At 37.2% G+C, this 19,275-nt stretch overlaps 1 protein-coding gene and 2 non-coding genes across 5 annotated transcripts in view; 1 reads left to right on the top strand and 2 right to left on the bottom strand.

Moving 5' to 3' along the window:
* Drat (Death resistor Adh domain containing target) overlaps positions 1 to 19,275 on the bottom strand; it is a 74,639-nt gene that overhangs the window by 30,357 nt on the left and 25,007 nt on the right. For all 3 annotated transcript variants that reach the window (XM_069837462.1, XM_069837463.1, XM_069837460.1), the window contains exon 2: positions 6,569 to 6,700. In XM_069837462.1, the coding sequence (XP_069693563.1) occupies positions 6,569 to 6,685 (117 nt within the window). In that variant the 5' untranslated portion in view covers positions 6,686 to 6,700. The remainder of the gene's footprint in view (positions 1 to 6,568; positions 6,701 to 19,275) is intronic.
* TRNAS-GGA (transfer RNA serine (anticodon GGA)) lies at positions 47 to 118 on the bottom strand. The gene has a single exon. It is a non-coding gene; the product is annotated as a tRNA-Ser (tRNA).
* TRNAS-GGA (transfer RNA serine (anticodon GGA)) lies at positions 214 to 285 on the top strand. Its single transcript has one exon. It is a non-coding gene; the product is annotated as a tRNA-Ser (tRNA).

The raw sequence follows: 19,275 nt of genomic DNA, 5'->3' as shown, positions 1-19,275 counted from the left end.
AACTATAAATATATGATGAGAGAGAGATGGAACGGAGAAAAATTCTCTCCGGCGCCGGGATTTGAACCCGGGTTTTCAGCTCTCCGTGCTGATGCTTTAACCACTAAGCCACGCCGGATACAATCCCGACACCGTTGAGAATCGTCTCAGATTAAGCTCCATCTCTTGGGTTCCCTCTAATCTGAGACGATTCTCAACGGTGTCGGGATTGTATCCGGCGTGGCTTAGTGGTTAAAGCATCAGCACGGAGAGCTGAAAACCCGGGTTCAAATCCCGGCGCCGGAGAGAATTTTTCTCCGTTCCATCTCTCTCTCATCATCTGAGAAAGCAGAATATCTGCATGGAAATATCATATGTACTTCGGTACATCAAAATAAATATAAATATATGGTTATAGTATAAAAACTATAATCATGCTAGTAATAAAATGACGCATGTTTGGTTGCCTTTGTGCACATTCGAGGCGCAGTTATGTAACGTGATCTATCGCTTGCAGAATACTACATGAAGTAATTGTCTTTAAAATATGAGGAGAAACGCAATACAAATATTGTATAACTTATTATTGCAAAATATATGGATATACAAAGTTTTTGGGCCGTATTCATAGACATTCTTAGCCTGGGCTTCCGGTGGATGATCAGCGAACTAATGTTTTTCGTATTCATAAACCAGTATTAGCGATATGACATGATATGAATCCTATACAAATAACCAGTCGATAGCCTCGGATAGTTTAGCACGCTCGTAGCGCGGGGTAGCGAAATGTCTATGAATAGCACCCTTTATGTTGAACGCCGAATTTAGTTACACATACTATATTTTCAAGTAGTTTTCCATACTAGGGTCGTACTCAGTGGTCTATAGTTTACCAAGAAGTTCCGCGATTAGAGAATTCAAACCTGGCCGATGACGATGAATTTAAAGAGCGATACAAACCTTAGCATGGCTTCCTGTGAGATAGGTGAAATTTTGAACCACATGTCGTAGATTTACGGCATACCATAGTTTAATTTTAATGTCCAGAGAAAGTAGAAAGATCGTTAGTTATTTACCTGCCTTATCCAAAAACTGCTTTAGCCAAGAAGAGAGGGAAGTATCCAAAGAAAATGAAGTAGTACGCGACAATGGAATTGGGATCGGTAATTGTTGTAGACAACATATGCCAGTTATCACTTCTATAAAATATTAAGAATTGTTTTACAACTTATTGTAATATTTATTTAACAATTCTTTCAACTGAAGAGGTTATTCAGCATCGAAATTCAACGTGAATGAGAAATGGCCGACAAACTTTTAATAAGCCTCCGATTTCCATGCCATTAACATTCCACGAACGCTGCTTGGCTATGTGCTGAAGGGCTGGTCTAGGAATGAGAGGGATTGCTTGCTTAGAAATCTAGGTACTCATCAAATCTTGATGTAGTCAGCTGGTGTGTGTTAGGAATGCTTCTAGGTGGAGAACAGCGTAATACAGCCGTGGCGAAAATGTGATCGTGCACCGAGCCACTGTGTAACCTGCAACGTGCATAGCACCTATGGAGGGAGGCGGACACCCGAAGGAGAAGTGAAGCAACTGTCTGACTTATTAACGGATTTCATTATTCTTATGCCAAGCACATAAATATAATTTTATACAGTATAAGGTTACAAACTAATGTTTAGTACGTGTAACGAAGAAAGAAATGAATAAGAAAACATGTGACACATTATCACACCTATTAATTGTCTTCAGGATGTCTTTGCGACAGAGTTTCAAATCAGGAATTATGTCACTTACTGCCAGTCGTAGTTGATCACGAAGGTATTTGTCTGCCAGTCGTGATCTAAATTTGGTTTTTACTATTTTCATTGTTGGAAATAATTTTTCACAAACGTAAGTTGTAGCGAACATGGCTTCAACAGAGCAAGCGAAAGAACAAAGCTTCGGATATTTATTTTTTGACAAAGATTTGAAAAGTTCAACATCTGTCAAGTCCTTACATCTAGCTTCCATTTAACATCACATTGTAAATCTATGAGTTTAAATTGAAGATCTAACCAGATTATTCGTACATCTGCTGAAAAAGGATCGACGTACAGAGATAATAATAATAATAATAATAATAATAATAATAATAATAATAATAATAATAATAATAATAATAATTCACCTTTTAATGTTTCATGAGTGATATGTAGTATAATGCTGTTTTATGTTATACAACCGTTTTCCTCGTAATACTTGTGAACAAATCATACATTTAATATTCTCATCATATTGGCAGCAAAAAATGCGTCCTCCCATCCTACTTGAAACTTTCGTTTCTGTAGAAATACATGGTTTCGAGACAGATATTGCTCGATACGCCACTCGCAGGTCAGAGACAAATACAAATGGAACGGAGTTTGACTCCAGTGAATGAGAGGGTGGGATTGGGGAAGGTAGGAAGCAAGAGAAACGCACAGCTATCATTGCGAGCCACAATGTGCTCGTGAGTCACATTTTCGCCACGGCTGGCGTAATATATACAGTAGTTCTGTCAGATAGACTTAGCTCTAGGATTCACTCTCCGCTTCAGAATAATAACCTGCCTACGTTTCTGGCGACTTCTCATTGATTTACAATTTACAAGAATATTCTGATTGTGTTATTTCATGACTAAGCAGATATTCAAAGAAATAAGGTTAACTCTCGGAAGTCTATTTTACGCCATTCCATTCACGAATGGGAGACAGCTGAGGCTGCGAAAGTTCCGTGATATTCAAGGACTTACTGCGAATGGTGAGGAGTTATTATTACATGTCCAGTTCTGAAAGCAGCGCATTCAGACGTGAGCCACACTCTGCTGCTGTATATATGAGATTCCGTGCTACAGTGATATTTCCTCCGCTTCGTTGAGTCTTTTTAAGCGAAATTATCATGTTTGAACCCTCTAAAGAAGCGCAAGAGTGAAGCATTCAAGCTAAACTCGACACTCGAAAGAGGCGATAGGATCATTCTTCAACCACTTCAACCCCAGGAAAAATATTTGCTGTACTCTATTGACAGGAGACAAAATGGGTCACTAGATTCTTTGTAGAAGTTTACATTAGAAAAATCGCTTCATACGCAGGAAAGCATGAGTACTGTTCTCTACCGCCTATGTGTGGGTGCTGAGGCAGTCCTTTCAAGTTTGGAGAGTTGTCTGCTTAGATTATGCGTTCCTGATGTTTTTGTTGCGGTTTTCGTCACTAGAAGCATAATATAAAGGACGATGTTTTTGTACTTCAATAATCAACTTCTCCGCGTCAATCTCCATTCCAAGACACGCAACTCGCTAACTCCTTCTCCAGACAAAGATAACCAACCACCTACTAAACTGCCTGCTCAAGCACAGTCTACTATATACAGTCACGAAGCTTGAGTTTTGAGGGTGCTAGAAACAATAGACTTTGCCGGCAATATTTTGCATTGCCTGTAATGAGGCGATATTAGCGATCCTAGTGGTGAGCAACTATCTAATGTATGCATATTTACTACGTATTGAGCTTCGTGACTGTATATACTAGACTGTGGCTCAAGGTTATGGAAATGTATATGTTCCATTATTTGTGCCTACAGTCGCGAATCGGTCAGTAAATGGAACGTTCTCCATCTTTTTTGTCAACTCAACAATTTTGTAAGTCATGTGCTCGCAGTCATTACAAAATATTTCCATTGCGGCCGACGGTATAGTAGGCGACCGCCTGTCTGTCGTGTGCGCGTTACCTAATCGTTTTCTGGAAACGTGCAGGGCCAGATAGGAACAGAGCTGCAGTGTAAATTTACATGCGTTTCCTTAAAGTCTACTTCAGATGTGGTCGCTCTGAAATCACTGCGATGCTTCGCACCGCAAAAGCATTAACTTCTTTGTTACATACACGTGTTCGGACTACGACTGAGATTCGAGTTCTGAATCTGAAAGAGATATCAGTGCTGTGCTCTTCCTCTCTTCACAACAAGTTTCGCCATAGAGCGTGAATGCGGGAGCGTAATGGGCCCACCACTTGTTTGCAAGCCAATTCAAGGCCTTGCTGCCGTCGAGTGCTATTCGTTCCAGCAAGTCGTGATTTTACTGCACGTTATCCGGCAAGGCGCCCATATTTGTCCCCCTTCCATTTGCATACATTTTGTTCTTATTTTCTTTTGAACTTCAATGTTTGTTGTTTATGTTTTCGTCTCACACAGCTGTATCAACCACGTTTTTTTATGCAGCGTGCTGGAAGTGCGAAAATAGACTTTTGATTTCCAGCAATGGATGCATAGCTCAGCTCAGCCCAGCCTGATGAGATATTAATACGAGTATCCCACCTGATTATCCTCGGAGCTAAGAGATATCATCTGATCATTCATTAAGGAATTTAAAGATAGTTACGATTGAAATCATAAATTTTTATACATTCTACTGCATGAAATTTAAAATTGATTCAATATTTTTATTAAGGAAGATATAATGATAAAGTTGAAGAATGTACAGAGAAATGAGAGAGAAATAGAGCATATTTTCCAATTACAAATTTGTGTACATTCATTACTAATATTTTAAAATTAATTTAAATAATTATTATATAATCCTATAAAGCATGGATCGTCAGCACAGAGCACGCTGGGGCTAGCGTCTCTTACCCGCGGAAAACGCAGTGCACCATGCTGCACTCGTAGCTGCTAGCGGGTATGCTCTCTATCTCTTCCTGCTGCACGACGGTGCACACGGGACGGCACCGCTTATCCTTTGCACATTTCAGCGAGTGCTGACGACCACTGCTCTAAAGGCTGGTCCACAATAAACCGGGAACGAGAGCCAGAACGAGAACGGGAAGCGAAGAACGTGAACGTGAAGATTTTTATTCACAATAAACCGAGAACGGAAACGGCTATACATATCTATATGTATATCAATAACGATATTGTAAAGTCGATATTACCCCAGATCACATTTTTATAACACATTGCTCAGCCTTATAGACTTTGACGGCAACAACTTTTATCAATTTCACTATGCTGTCATCTACACTAGTGTCTGTGAAAATTGCAATACCATGAAGGAATCATGAGAACTGAATAAAATTTATTTTACATATTACTAATATTGATGTACAGTGTACACAAATGATTAACGTTTCAGACGAATACACATGAATACACATGGGGACATCAGTATTTTGTGAAACCTCAACGAGCTGCAATCAGAGATGCTATACGTCGTGATAATGAATCAAAGAGGCCTTGGATCTCTTCGTAGGGAATGTTGTGCAGGGCTGCTTGTTTACGTACCCACAGTTCATTGCAGCTGGCTGCTGGAGGTTGTTGACGGACTACTTGTCGACCAACCATATCCCATACATGTTCAATAGGCGACATGTCTGGCGAACGGGCAGGTGCTGAAGAAGCTGAATGTGCTGCGCATTGAAGAGAGCTTGAACAATCCAGGCAACGTGTGTCGGACATTATCTTGCTGGAATATAGCGTCAGAAGTGCGCTGAAGGAAGAGTATGACTTCTACCTCCACAACGTCCTCGATTTACTGGTTGCTATTGGGTCTACCCTTAATAAATAGCAGCCGAGATCGTGAATGATACCATTGGCGCTACACACCATCACGCCTGGAGTTCGGCTAGTATGACGCTGGACAATGCAGTCTGGATGATACCGCTGGCCACGATATCGTCTAATTCGTATACGAACATTATTGTAGTCCAAGTTAAAACGGGATTCGTCCGAAAACACCACGTGTTGCCAATCTGCACGCCACTCTATGTGTTCACGAGCCCATTGTAGCCTGAGTATTTCAGCAGAATTAGAACTTACACATTTCAGTGAATTGGAGGTGTGGAAAGAATGGAAAATCATATCTAATTATGAAGATGTAATGAATCAAAATAAGGTAAGAAGAGATTTTTTAGCTAGATCGAGGAAGAAATGATTGGAAGTTCTCGAAGACATTGAGGATTGGACTAAGGTATGGAGAAGAGACATGTGATAGGATTGGGCTTCAATTGCTCGGCAGGTCCTAGCCCTTCAAGGACCATAGTGCAGCAGGAAGTAGTAGTGAAGGCGTAATCATTTTGTCACTTGCTATTAGTTAATGTTACATATTGTCTTCGGCGAAGTACTTACCAAGCTCGTCATTAGATTCAAGATTCGTGGGATGAAACCCAGCCATTGGCAGTGAATTATTTTATGATTTAGCATGACTTCCCCCAAAGCGGGAGTCCTTTCTCGTAGAATTACGGTTTCTAAAATAATCGTATTCCTGAAGGAAAGGAATCCAGATAATATACATATCGGTCGTTTCACGTCACACTCAAAATTATTGTTCGCTGATCCTCATTCTAACACTAAGGTAATGAACTCTGTCATTCAAGTAAATCCATATCAGAAATGACATCAATAATGTCAGATTAGCAGAGTCTAGGAAGTTCTAAGTGACAACTTTTAGAGACATGTGGATTATTAACTAGGAAATGAACAAACAAACCATGCTCAAGTTGAAAAAAAATAATGGGGTTTTAATTCCTAATAGCTACTAACACATAATTGAAAAACACACTAAGCGTTTGTACTTACCCTTATTCTTGCGCCTTTAGGAGGAACATCGGGAACTGGAACATCGAAACTGAACACACAGTCCTTAATGGTGGGTCCTGGACTCTCGATACTGACTTGGCGACAGAGTTTATTCATATTTGCACTCCGTGACTGAAAAAGAGAAGAAAAAGTGTTTCAAGTATAACAGCAGATTTTAAGCTCTCGTAGATGTCAGTTCAAATAATCTGTTCGACTGTTGACGTTACGAGAGTTTTAGCTACAAATTGTAGCCATTCAAATACCATAAATATTTTCAATAATATATTTTCCACCAACTCAAGAAAATATTGATTTTCAAACCACTTTAAACATCAACGAACAGGAAGTTACGTCACATAATTGACGGCATAAAACCATAATCCATAGCAGAAGACTTTATTAGCACAGTTTGGGTAAAATCACAGCAAACATGGCATTATTGCCTTTCATATTTACAACTCTCAATATTATGTCACTGTTAACATTTTAATGAACTCGCTGCTGATTTTTGAGAGAGCTGTATAATGCTAATGGTGACTTGCTTGCAGACTCTCCATCAATCCTAAACAGATGGAAAAACTATTTTACGCAACTACTAAATGTACATAGGCCAAATAGAAATGATCGGGACGAAATTGAAATACAAACTGCTGAGACATTTATACCCGAACCCACGCTTTCAGAAGTCGAAATTGCGATAGAAAGTCTGAAAAAGTACAAGTCTCCAGGTATCGATCAAATTCCAGCAGAATTAATACAAGAGGGTAGAAGTGCATTATATAGCGAAATTTATGAACTTGTACTTGCTATTTGGGAAAAGAAAATTGTACCAGAACAATGGAAGGAGTCCATAATTGTACCTATTTTAAAAAGGGGGACAAAACCAACTGTGGTAACTTTCGAGGAATATCACTTTTGTTGACGTCGTACAAAATTTTGTCCAATATTCTTTTGAGAAGATTAACTCCGTACGCAGATGAAATTATTGGGGATCATCAGTGCGGTTTTCGGCGTAATAGATCGACTATTGATCAGATTTTGTATTCGACAGATAATGGAGAAAAAATGGGAGTGTAAGGGTACAGTGCATCAGTTATTCATAGATTTCAAAAAGGCATATGACTCGGTTAAGAGGGAAGTATTATATGATATTCTTATTGAATTTGGTATTCCCAAGAAACTAGTTCGATTAATTAAAATGTGTCTCAGTGAAACATACACCAGAGTTCGTATAGGTCAGTTTCTATCTGATGCTTTTCCAATTCACTGCGGTCTAAAGCAGGGAGATGCACTATCACCTTTACTTTTTAACTTCGCTTTAGTATATGCCATTTGGAAAGTTCAGGATAACAGGCAGGGTTTGGAATTGAACGGGTTACATCAGCTTCTTGTCTATGCGGATGACGTGAATGTGTTAGGAGAAAATACACAAACGATTAGGGAAAACACGGAAATTTTACTTGAAGTAAGTAAAGCGATCGATTTGGAAGTAAATCCCGAAAAGACAAAGTTTATGATTATGTCTCGTGACCAGAATATTGTACGAAATGGAAATATAAAAATTGGAGATTTATCCTTCGAAGAGGTGGAAAAATTCAAATATCTTGGAGCAACAGTAACAAATATAAATTACACTCGGGAGGAAATTAAACGCAGAATAAATATGGGAAATGCGTGTTATTATTCGGTTGAGAAGCTCTTATCATCCAGTCTGCTGTCCAAAAACCTGAAAGTTAGAATTTATAAAACAGTTATATTACCGGTTCTTCTGTATGATTGTGAAACTTGGACTCTCACTTTGAGAGAGGAACATAGGTTAAGGGTGTTTGAGAATAAGGTGCTTAGGAAAATATTTGGGGCTAAGCGGGATGAAATTACAGGAGAATGGAGAAAGTTACACAACGCAGAACTGCACGCATTGTATTCTTCACCTGACATAATTAGGAACATTAAATCCAGACGTTTGAGATGGGCAGGGCATGTAGCACGTATGGGCGAATCCAGAAATGCATATAGAGTGTTAGTTGGGAGACCGGAGGGAAAAAGACCTTTAGGGAGGCCGAGACGTAGATGGGAGGATAATATTAAAATGGATTTGAGGGAGGTGGGATATGATGATAGAGATTGGATTAATCTTGCACAGGATAGGGACCGATGGCGGGCTTATGTGAGGGCGGCAATGAACCTTCGGGTTCCCTAAAAGCCATTTGTATCTATCTATCTAGCTGTATAATACTTTTTTGTGCAAATATGTGCACAAACTGATAGTGCCGCTATAGTTATTAAATTTATTTGTTAAAAGTAACATTTTAATTTTTCCTATTATATTATTTTCATTTTGTATAGTGCCAATTTTCTAATATAGTATCATTTTTGTTCTTTTCAATTTTTCTTAAATTTCACTGCTTGTGAATTTTGTGACAACTCCGACAGTAAAAATAAGTTATAAATAATTAAATTAATTACAATTTTGAAACTATCATAGCTATACCGTATCTCAGAATTATCTTCCCTCCAAAGTAGTAGGTTAACTTGTTGTCTTCATCTGCAGTGAAATACAGACTATGTTATGCATTTCACAATAGTGCTTTAGTCATTAGTGAGACATTCATATTGACTCTTCTCAATGTTGTCATTATACAAATGTAATTTTAGCAACGCTTCATTTGACGAATTTATTAAGAATTGTTTCACCCCACATAAAGCGAAAACATTCTTGAATGTTGCACTTCTGAGTGACGTATTTTCTTGACATGCACGAAATCAGCAAATAGAGCCTTCAGTTACACGTTTTATTAAATACGTAAATTATATGGACATGAACTTTGAAATTGTACTGTTCTGTAAATCCGCAGTAGTATAACATATAGCCATCTGATGCATTGATTATGTCTGTGTATCTAAAGTCTACCCACTTCACTTGCATGATTCGGGTTCCGCATACTGCGGATAGGTGGCAGGACTATGACCTATTTTAAAATTGCACACCACTTCGGCGGACCAACGAAATGAAATTCATGAGAAAAACGGCGCGATACACATTTTGGGATAGAAAACGAAATACAGAAATTTTGGAAGAATTGAACGTCCAACCTATATTAAATTTTCCTCAAATCTACAGAGTTAATTGGAAACAGCATGTCGAGAGAATGCCAACAGAAAGATGGCCAAAGGCAGTGCTAAATTACCGCTCTTCTGGACAAAGATCTGTTGGAAGACCATTAAAAAGATGGCATGAGACCATTGAGACCGCAACAGACCACTAGGTCTAGCGCTTGAATTGTATGATTTTTTTATTAATGCTTTGAATCGGTTTACGAACACAGTCATGATTTTATTGTTAGTTGTGCGATAGCTGTTTCAAGGTCATAAAATGATTTTAGGATAGTGTCGCTTCTCTGCTGGATTTTCCCGGCTTACACACTAGGCAGAATCAAGGCGGGACTCCCTAAGGCCCGTAACACACTTGAAGAGTTTTCGTCAACGAGAAATGTGTTGCGAGAAAATTAAAAAATTGATAACATGGATTCAAATGGACGTCCACACACTGGAAGAGATTCTCGCTCGAGGCAAAAACCTCGCGCGAGTTTCTCGCTGGAATCGGTAGCTCAGCGAATTTTCTTGACATTTATCAAAGATGTTTGACATTTATACTCTTTATGACGATTGAATGTAGAAAAAGATATCACAGGTGGCGATGAATTGTATTGTTTTTATTAGGAAATGAGGAAAGATGGCTGATAATTGCAGTCAGAAACTTATCGAACTTCTACGATGTCACCCGTAGGCCTACTTATATGATACACGGGATGAAAACTATAAAAACACGAAACTTAAAGAAGAAATCTGGAGACAAATATCAGATTATCTGAAAATAAATAGGGCTATATTTTATTTTGATGAGATTTAATAGTATTAATTAAACATTTGAAATAATGCATCTATATGTCTTAACAGTTTACATAATTTTAATCAGAACATAGCAAAGAATCCTCTATCATATCATGAATGGCAAAAAACTGTGGTCCATTGAACCTGAAATAACGTCTAAACGTATCATCATTCAAATCGAAACCAGTGTCCAAATCTCGCCCTTATTTTCGTAAGATACAAGGTGATTTTCAGATATTTCTGGCTTTAATTTTAGTCCTACTTCTTCTTTTCATGAACAAAATATGTTCATGTAACTGCATTTCCTCATCATCTGAATACTCAGATTCAACAAAGCGTTCGTACGTAATTTGTAAAGTACGACAATATAGCCTACTTACAGGTTATATATTTAAGTATGACAATATACGTAAATACATAACCTATAATATTTCCCCCAACGATTCATTACTATAATCAGATAAATGCTTTCTGCATGAAGGCAGTGCATAGATGATCATAGCGAGGTGTGATCTGTGATAGTGAGAACTCGCCAAGTGTGTGGAGGAAGGCACTTCGCCTCTTTCTCGCAACACATTTCTCGCTGGCGAAAACTCTGCAAGTGTGTTACGGGCCTAACGTGGAACTAGCACAACTCGCGTTCACCACGTAAGAAATCAAAGGTCATAATATCAATAACGTTCAAATACTCACGTTCTAACCAATCTAACCCACTACCGAAGTCTTCACACGTCAGAGTTGCGTCTCACTCGTTTCATAATTCATGCCCGGCATCGTTGCATCTTGCACGTAGCCTATATTTGTTTACAAAATTCAAACAGTTGATCTCGTATCTACATTCAAACTAAAAAAAAAACAATTTATCTTTGAACCTCGTATCTGTGTTTATTAGCACAGTGGCGAAAACTCTGCAAGTGTGTTACGGGCCTAACGTGGAACTAGCACAACTCGCGTTCACCACGTAAGAAATCAAAGGTCATAATATCAATAACGTTCAAATACTCACGTTCTAACCAATCTAACCCACTACCGTAGTCTTCACACGTCAGAGTTGCGTCTCACTCGTTTCATAATTCATGCCCGGCATCGTTGCATCTTGCACGTAGCCTATATTTGTTTACAAAATTCAAACAGTTGATCTCGTATCTACATTCATACTAAAAAAAAACAATTTATCTTTGAACCTCGTATCTGTGTTTATTAGCACAGTGAGTAGTACTCAGCATCATAATATATATCTTATCGAAATTATTACTGGATATCTTACATATATATCCATAGTAATATCACAAGATTATTTATTTTATTTATTATACTCCAATTTTACAAAGAACCCTATTTTACCTGAGATAGGTATGTTAGGGTTATTATTCGCACGTGGATTTATTTGGGAAATCTCAAACCTCGAGTGATATTTATTAGGAATATTTCGTGAATAAAATAAAAATGTAAATAATATATTCCTAAAATTCGCTCACAAAATGTTAATAATTGTACATTTATGAATATTTAACCTATTCAGACGTTGTGAATCGTAATAGATGAATAACGATTACTGCAATAAAGAAATTGAATGTTATTTAGTAATGCCAATTGAGAAAAGCGAAATACAGGTTTAAAAATGTTAATTACATGTATTGCGCTTTTCTCTTGTTATTATAACAAAAATACGTTTTCATTATCTGCTGAAATCATAATTTAATTTAAACATTTTGTAGTATAATTAAAAATAACCTGATTAATACATTAATTAATGAACAATTGTTATGAAGGAGTGTCATTTTCTTTAGGTACAATGGACATGGAATAATTTAGAAGGTGAAGATGAAGATGTAGATGTGGAAGTAGGATTTCGCACTTTATTTAATACAAATGATGCGATAAGTTGATAGTGATAAATCGAGCTGCAGAAATTATCGCGATTTAGCCTATGGCTGTGATTGGTTTGAATTTCATTACACTTCATTGGCCGAAAATGGAATGATGTCATATAAACGAAATGGAATAATATATCTTTGGACCTTGTATCTATATTTGTTAACAAAACAAGAAATAGCTGAAATTCGTACTTTAATTCTTATCAAAGAATTGGACTGCTGGATATATTTTCCAAATATTTAAGAAAGCAATGAACTGTTGGCTTTTATACGTGTATTAACAGGGAAAGGAAGAACCACAATTCGAACTATATTCTAATCAAAGTAGTGGACTGCTGGTTATATTAATTTAGTACAATGAATAGCAAACGCTGTACCACTTAGCCACTCATAGCGACGTAGATAAACTGTTGGACATCATATCTAGTATATTACCAAGGCAAGGGAGAGCTAAAATTCATACTGTATTCTAAAGCACCAGACTTCTGAATATATTGCATATACATTAAAACCTTGGATTACGAGCATAATTCGTTTCGAAAACGTGCTCTTAATCCAAAACACTCATATATCAAAGCGACTTTATCCATTAAAAAACAATGCAAACTCAGATTAATTCGTTTCACAATATTTTATTCATATAAAATACAGTATAATTTAGGTAAAATTCAATGCAATAGTGCAACACAAATTACTTTACTGTATTTTGTTTTTGAGTATATTTCACCTTTTTACTGCTTAGTAAACTTCTTGAATATTTAAAGGAAATATTTTCACTATAACTAACTTTTGACTGCTTGACTGACTGGAATCTTTTGCTTTGACTAAGAAACTATCCTATGACACCTGCTTTTGCCTCGTTTTGCGGAAATGTGACATTGCGTTGTTGTTAAACAGATTTATTGCACGCATTGCTACAACCTTATCAGGGTGGTGAATTTGAACAAAATTTTGTAATGCTTTCCACTTTTTACACACCTCTTTCATCTCACTTGAAGTGAGGAATTCGTCCGCTCTTTTCTTCTCTTCCTCCTCAGACGAGATCCCCTCCATTGCCTCTTGCTGTTGCTCGCAAGCGAAGCAAGTTACGTACAAATCGTGCTGATTGTATTGCAAGATATTGTTCGTTTATCGAACAAAAATGTTTCCTCATTGTTCACTCGTTTTGCAAAACACTCGCAAACCAAGTCACTCGTAATGCAAGGTTTTACTGTAGAAATGTAATATATTTTCTAGTTATACTGTACATTCTGCAAAGTCATTTATTTTCAACCAAACTCTAGCTCATCCTTGTCTTTTTGCAAATTCTTCCTCATTCTTTTAGTTATAAATTAATAAACATTTGTTGCACTTCTAAGAACTGGGCTTTAAAACGAATTGAGTACTTACGAGGTAGTTACTCCGTACTATTTAACGACACTTTGGGATTTCATTTGTTATTCGTTTCTGTTGAATTACTATAAGAAATATGGTAAATTTAACCTTTTTTAAAATTAAATTAAACCAGTGTAATAATGTCAAGGGCAATATTGTAGTTTTATTGAAAGCTAAATCCCGAAAGAAAAATGTTTATACAGTATGTGATTTGGTTTTATTTTCTGAACCAATAATTGTTGCTATAACATTGGTTTAAATCAGAGCTGGGCACCGGGAGCGATTCCAAACTCTGAACGGGGACGCTTAATATTCATCCATCACGGCATCAACGCTGCGCGGCGTTCGGCGGGGAAGAAAGGGGTTGAAGAGAAGTCATATAGCTTCCTGTGAGAGAGTGGAATCCGCTCTTGGTGTCCAGCCCTTGTTTAAATGATTCGATTATCGTCGTTCCTGTAACTTCCAGTTTTATCGAAAAACTACGATAATAATCGGCGCTCTACTCTTGAGTTTATTCTCGAATTTATCATTTTATGTCAGACTTAAAAACCACAGATAACGAGAAATCATGACATTAGTTACTTTGGCACTTGTATAAATAGCTACATTAAACGAATTATAATACCACAGCGAGAGGTGGCTGTACTTTATCAGGCGTGATTTGTCAACTTTATCTCAATTAGAACTTATCGTAAGCTGAGTCCAGCGTCTGACTTGCGACTTCTCAAATCTCAGGAACAGATTTATTGCTTAAGTCTCGTTAAGGGTACTAGGACGTGAAAATCGGCCAAAAATGTCATTTTTTGTTTTCATTGTTTTCGAATTCTTGAATAAATTCTCTATCCAAAAATATATATATTGTAGGGGTTTCTGGGTTTAAATGCCCTAAAATAGGGAATTTAAAAATGGCATCGTAGTTGCACGCCCCTTTTTTAAATGCCCAATTCAACGTATTAAATATGTTATAATTTCTGGGTTATTTATTGGAATATTTTGACCGGGTAAATTTCTTTGCTGTTGTTGGTGCTTCTGGATACTCTGAAACTGCAAAGAGCATAACACAGCCCAGTGGAAAGCACTCCTGTTTTGTTTTGAATAACCTCGTGTAAATTTTGTTGCAAAAAGAATCTTTGTGGTGTTATTTGCATCAGTTTTATTCAGCATTATTAGTGTGTGTGTGTGTGTGTGTGTGTGTGTGTGTGTGTGTGTGTGTGTGTGTGTGTGTGTGTGTGTGTAGTAAAAATGAGCAGATTAAAGAAGTTTGACAAAAGAAAACCAGTGTTTAATGGTAATGTAAGTAAAAGCAAACATAATATAACTGAACATAACCTGTCAGAGCCTAGCTGCAGTAGAGAAGTGCATTCAGCTTCTGCAAGAAAATTGTCTCACATAAAACCAGAGTGTGATGACAACTTTTATTTTAGTGATAAGGGATATTCAAAGGGTTTTATCATTGTGGACATTCAATTATTATCTAATTTGGTGAAGAAAACTGTACAGTGTAAGTATTGTAGTGGCGTCGACTGTATTGAACTTACAGAAAATAAAAATAGTAGGCGAGGGCTTGCAACTAAACTGTCTGTTGTTTGTAATAAGTGTAAAGAGTCTGCTTCAAGTATGACATCCAATAAGGTAGGGAAAACAAAATGTTATGAAGTAAATTTAAGATTTGTATATGGAATGAGAAGTATTGGCAGAGGCAGGAAGCCAGCACAAACTCTGTGTGGTATAATGGATCTCCCACCACCAACTGCCAAGTTTAATTTCTGCACTTCCCAACTGTTGAAATGTCTGGAAGAAGTAGCAAAAAAATCTATGACAAATGCTATAGAAGAAGCAGTGGCTCTAAATGAAAACAGTAGGGACATAACTGCTGCTTTCGATGGGTCCTGGCAGAAGCGAGGCCACACTTCCCTCAATGGTGTCATCACTGCAACTTCACTAGACAATGGGAAAGTAATTGATGTCGAATGTTTGACAAAATTCTGCCATAATTGTAAATCAGACCAGCCTGAACATGTTTGCATGAAAAATTATGATGGCTTCAGTGGTGGGATGGAGAGCGATGGAGTAGTAAAAATTTTTCAGAGGTCTGAGAATTTATATCAGGTCAGGTATGTGAATTACTTAGGAGATGGGGACTCAAAAGGGATATAAGAAAGTTGAAGAATTAAATGTTTATGGGAATGTGGAAGTAAGTAAGCTGGAGTGCTGTGGACGTGTGCAAAAGAGAATGGGAACAAGACTAAGAAAATTATGTAAAGACATGAAAGGTAAAAAATGTTCTGATGGTAAACCGCTAACAGGGAGAGGGCGGCTAACAGATAGTGCAATAGATCAGTTGCAAACCTATTATGGACTGGCCATAAGGAGGAATGCTGGAAAAGATGTAGAAAAAATGAGAAGAGCAGTGTGGGCAATATACTTCCACAAGTATAGCACAGATGAGGAGCCATATCACACGTTATGTCCTCCAGGTACAGATGAAGACTGCTGGTGTGGGTACAATAAAGCTTCAGTCACTGGAAATAAGTATTCCCATCAGCATTCACTGCCTCCAGCTGTGATGGATGAAATAAAACCCATCTTTAGGGACCTCAGCAACCAGGAGCTATTGAAAAAATGCTTACATGGGAATACACAAAACCCTAATGAAAGCTTTAATCATTGTATATGGGAGCGCATCCCAAAAACAGTTTTTGTGGGTTTAAAAACCTTAAAACTGGGTGTATTAGATGCAGTCATCTGTTTTAATGATGGTTGTGTAAGTAGACTAAATGTGTTGGAGAGTTTGGGCATTGAAGTGGGCTCAAATACAAAAACTGCACTTTACACCATTGACAAGAAGCGCTTCGAAGACGGTGAAAAGTTTGCTTTGCAAATGACTAAAGAGGCCAGAACAAGAAAGAGGAATGCCAAAAGGAGGAGAGAGGACCAAGAAACACAGGAGCAGGATGAGTATGGGGCTGGGATGTTCTAGATTGGTGAGTGAAGTACAAAATACACGTTTTCAGTTTTTTGCATTTTCCCGTAACCTTGATTTTTCAAAACTTAGGTACACTTATCTCATAAACTAATGAAGATAGAGTCATGAAATTTTTGTGGCAGGTACATATTAATTAACTCTTTAAAATGAATGGAGTGGTTTTCTTTTAAACGTCATCATTGAATTTTTAAAAATTCAAATCTAAGGAAAATTTTGGAAAAAAATTATGTTAATAATTTTTTTTTTAATTTTTTACACATGTGATGTTTAGTCAAGAAAGTAGTGCATTCATTTTGTCATTTGATATGTTCTTATTGTACCACAAAAAATTAGAGAGGTCTGACTAAAATTCTATGAGATATGTGTACCTAACTGATGAACCATGCATAAGAATTTATTTTCTAATTACCTTATTTGGGGACATCCTATAAATATTCTATTGGAGATAAGTGATTTAATTTTTCATGAAAAGATAATATAAACATTGTTTAATGCATGGTATAAATTTCATAAACCTGTGACATAGGAATGCTTCAGTAGACCCTATATGTTATTTGCTAGTTCAAGAGCTAAAATAGGCACTCGTCACGTCCCAGTACCCTTAAAAGTGTCACGACTTACCGAACTGACAGAGCGGAACTGGTTTTCCCAGCAGTTGTTCACGTGCCGTGTTGCTGATTTGTTAAGGAAAGTATTTCCAGGTTCGCTATAAAAAAATTCTCCCGCTTGGGGAAACTGGCAAGAATTGCTTTGTGGGAGCGGTGTATTTGTTTTCCGCAATTTACCCTTCAATTTAAAAAAAGTAGTTTTCCCTGTGCCATTTAATTTTTTATACGAAACTCAGAAAATGTTTTGTGAAATGCAAAATAATTTTAAAACTTTTGATCGAATTGACGCATAGCTGGAAGCATTGAACGGCGATATACTGTACGTACTCGAAATTGACTCCACCTAAAGCAACACGAAATATTACTTGATAATAAAGAGCGATTGTTTGGATGCAGTTTCTCTATTCCTCCTTGCTTATTTGTTGCTTTTTCGGGTATTTCAGTCATATGCTCTAGGCATATATTTGTTGGGATTCTCGTGACGTGGGTTCATAGCGACGCCGGAAATCCACTAAAAGGACAACACAAAACATCACAGTGGCGAAGAATAACCGTAAATTCACGATTGAGGATTTCAAACAGTGTTAAATCTACGCACTTGGCAGTTGTAATTGACGACTAGTCTTCTAATTTTATTTGTAATTTATTTATTTACGTTTTTACGTACAATTTATTTATTCATTTATCGTGTTTCACCTCCTTTCATGCAGACTTACAATTCGATGCGATGTATGAGAGATATATTTTTGGATCAGCACTGGACAGACACATATTGTATTTCTACTAAACCTAGGTCAGGGGAAGTTATCTGTGATAAGGTTTTTAGTGAACCATCTCAAATTGAGATAATTGTACTAATCATTCTGATAATGGTAACACTTGGCAATTAATTATATGCATGAGCGTGAAATGTGGTTCTTTAACTGATTATGATACAGTAAACAACTCAAAATGTGTGTCGTCGGTGTTGTAGAGTACGTTCGGAAATTAGAAAATACTATTGGATAAGCAGGGTGTTTCAAAAGTGATGGTCAATAATTTACAGATGAAAGTACAAACTAACGTAAGCAAAAAAGCTCCAATACACAAATGCAAATGGTCCGCAAATGAACCGTTGTCGAGATAATGCACATTTTCTGTTGAGATGCTCGCTAAGAGAAGACGTGCAGACATCACTAACTGAATTCTATGTACGTAGAGCAAATGTTCAAAATGCTGTCCATGCATCTGAACGGAACGTTGTGCTAATCTCTGTAGTGAACTGCGAATCCTCTCGGGTAGTCCTGGATCGTTCTTTAATTGCTGAAAGGCACGTTCAATCCGAAACCGCAACTTCTGAGGTGTGTTAACCTCAGAATTGTGAATTGTGACCCCAAACACAGAAATCTATCGGATTTAAATCCGGTGATATAGGAGGACACGGTATAGGGCTCCTCTGCCAATGGGAATGTCACATGAACCTTTAATTTGCGGACCAATGTTTATTGGAGCTGTTTTGCTTACTTCAGTTTGTACTTTTCGTCTATTAATTATTGACCATCAATTTTGAAACATTCTGTGTGTCGTGTATTACAGGCACTATATTCAGTAAGTTTGTCGAGTATGGCGAAGTTCGATGTTCGCCGATGTTCGCTCTAAAGGAGGAGGCTTGTCGTGTTTGTTCCTCCTTGTTATAAAATATACGCTTCCTCCACTCCCACCCCTTCATGTGTTACCCGCTTAAGAATTTTCGCATAGATTTTGCGGTTAGTCTCTCATATGAAATAATCCTTAGGGTGCAGTGTAAGCCTTCTGATATCTTTATGATGTCTTGGTTGCCTCTCTAATGTTCGAACATTGCAGGACACTAGTATATAGGCGTCTTTTTAGCGAACATGTTCCCGCTTTGTAATACGTATAACTAAAATAAGTTATTTACGTATTTTATAACGTACATAAAATAACAGGTGTAAAACTATTCAATTTATTCTT

Source organism: Periplaneta americana, chromosome 10, assembly GCF_040183065.1.
Source record: "Periplaneta americana isolate PAMFEO1 chromosome 10, P.americana_PAMFEO1_priV1, whole genome shotgun sequence".
NCBI lineage: Eukaryota > Metazoa > Arthropoda > Insecta > Blattodea > Blattidae > Periplaneta > Periplaneta americana.
Note: the sequence above shows the minus strand (reverse complement) of the source record. Positions and strands in the feature narration are given on the sequence as shown.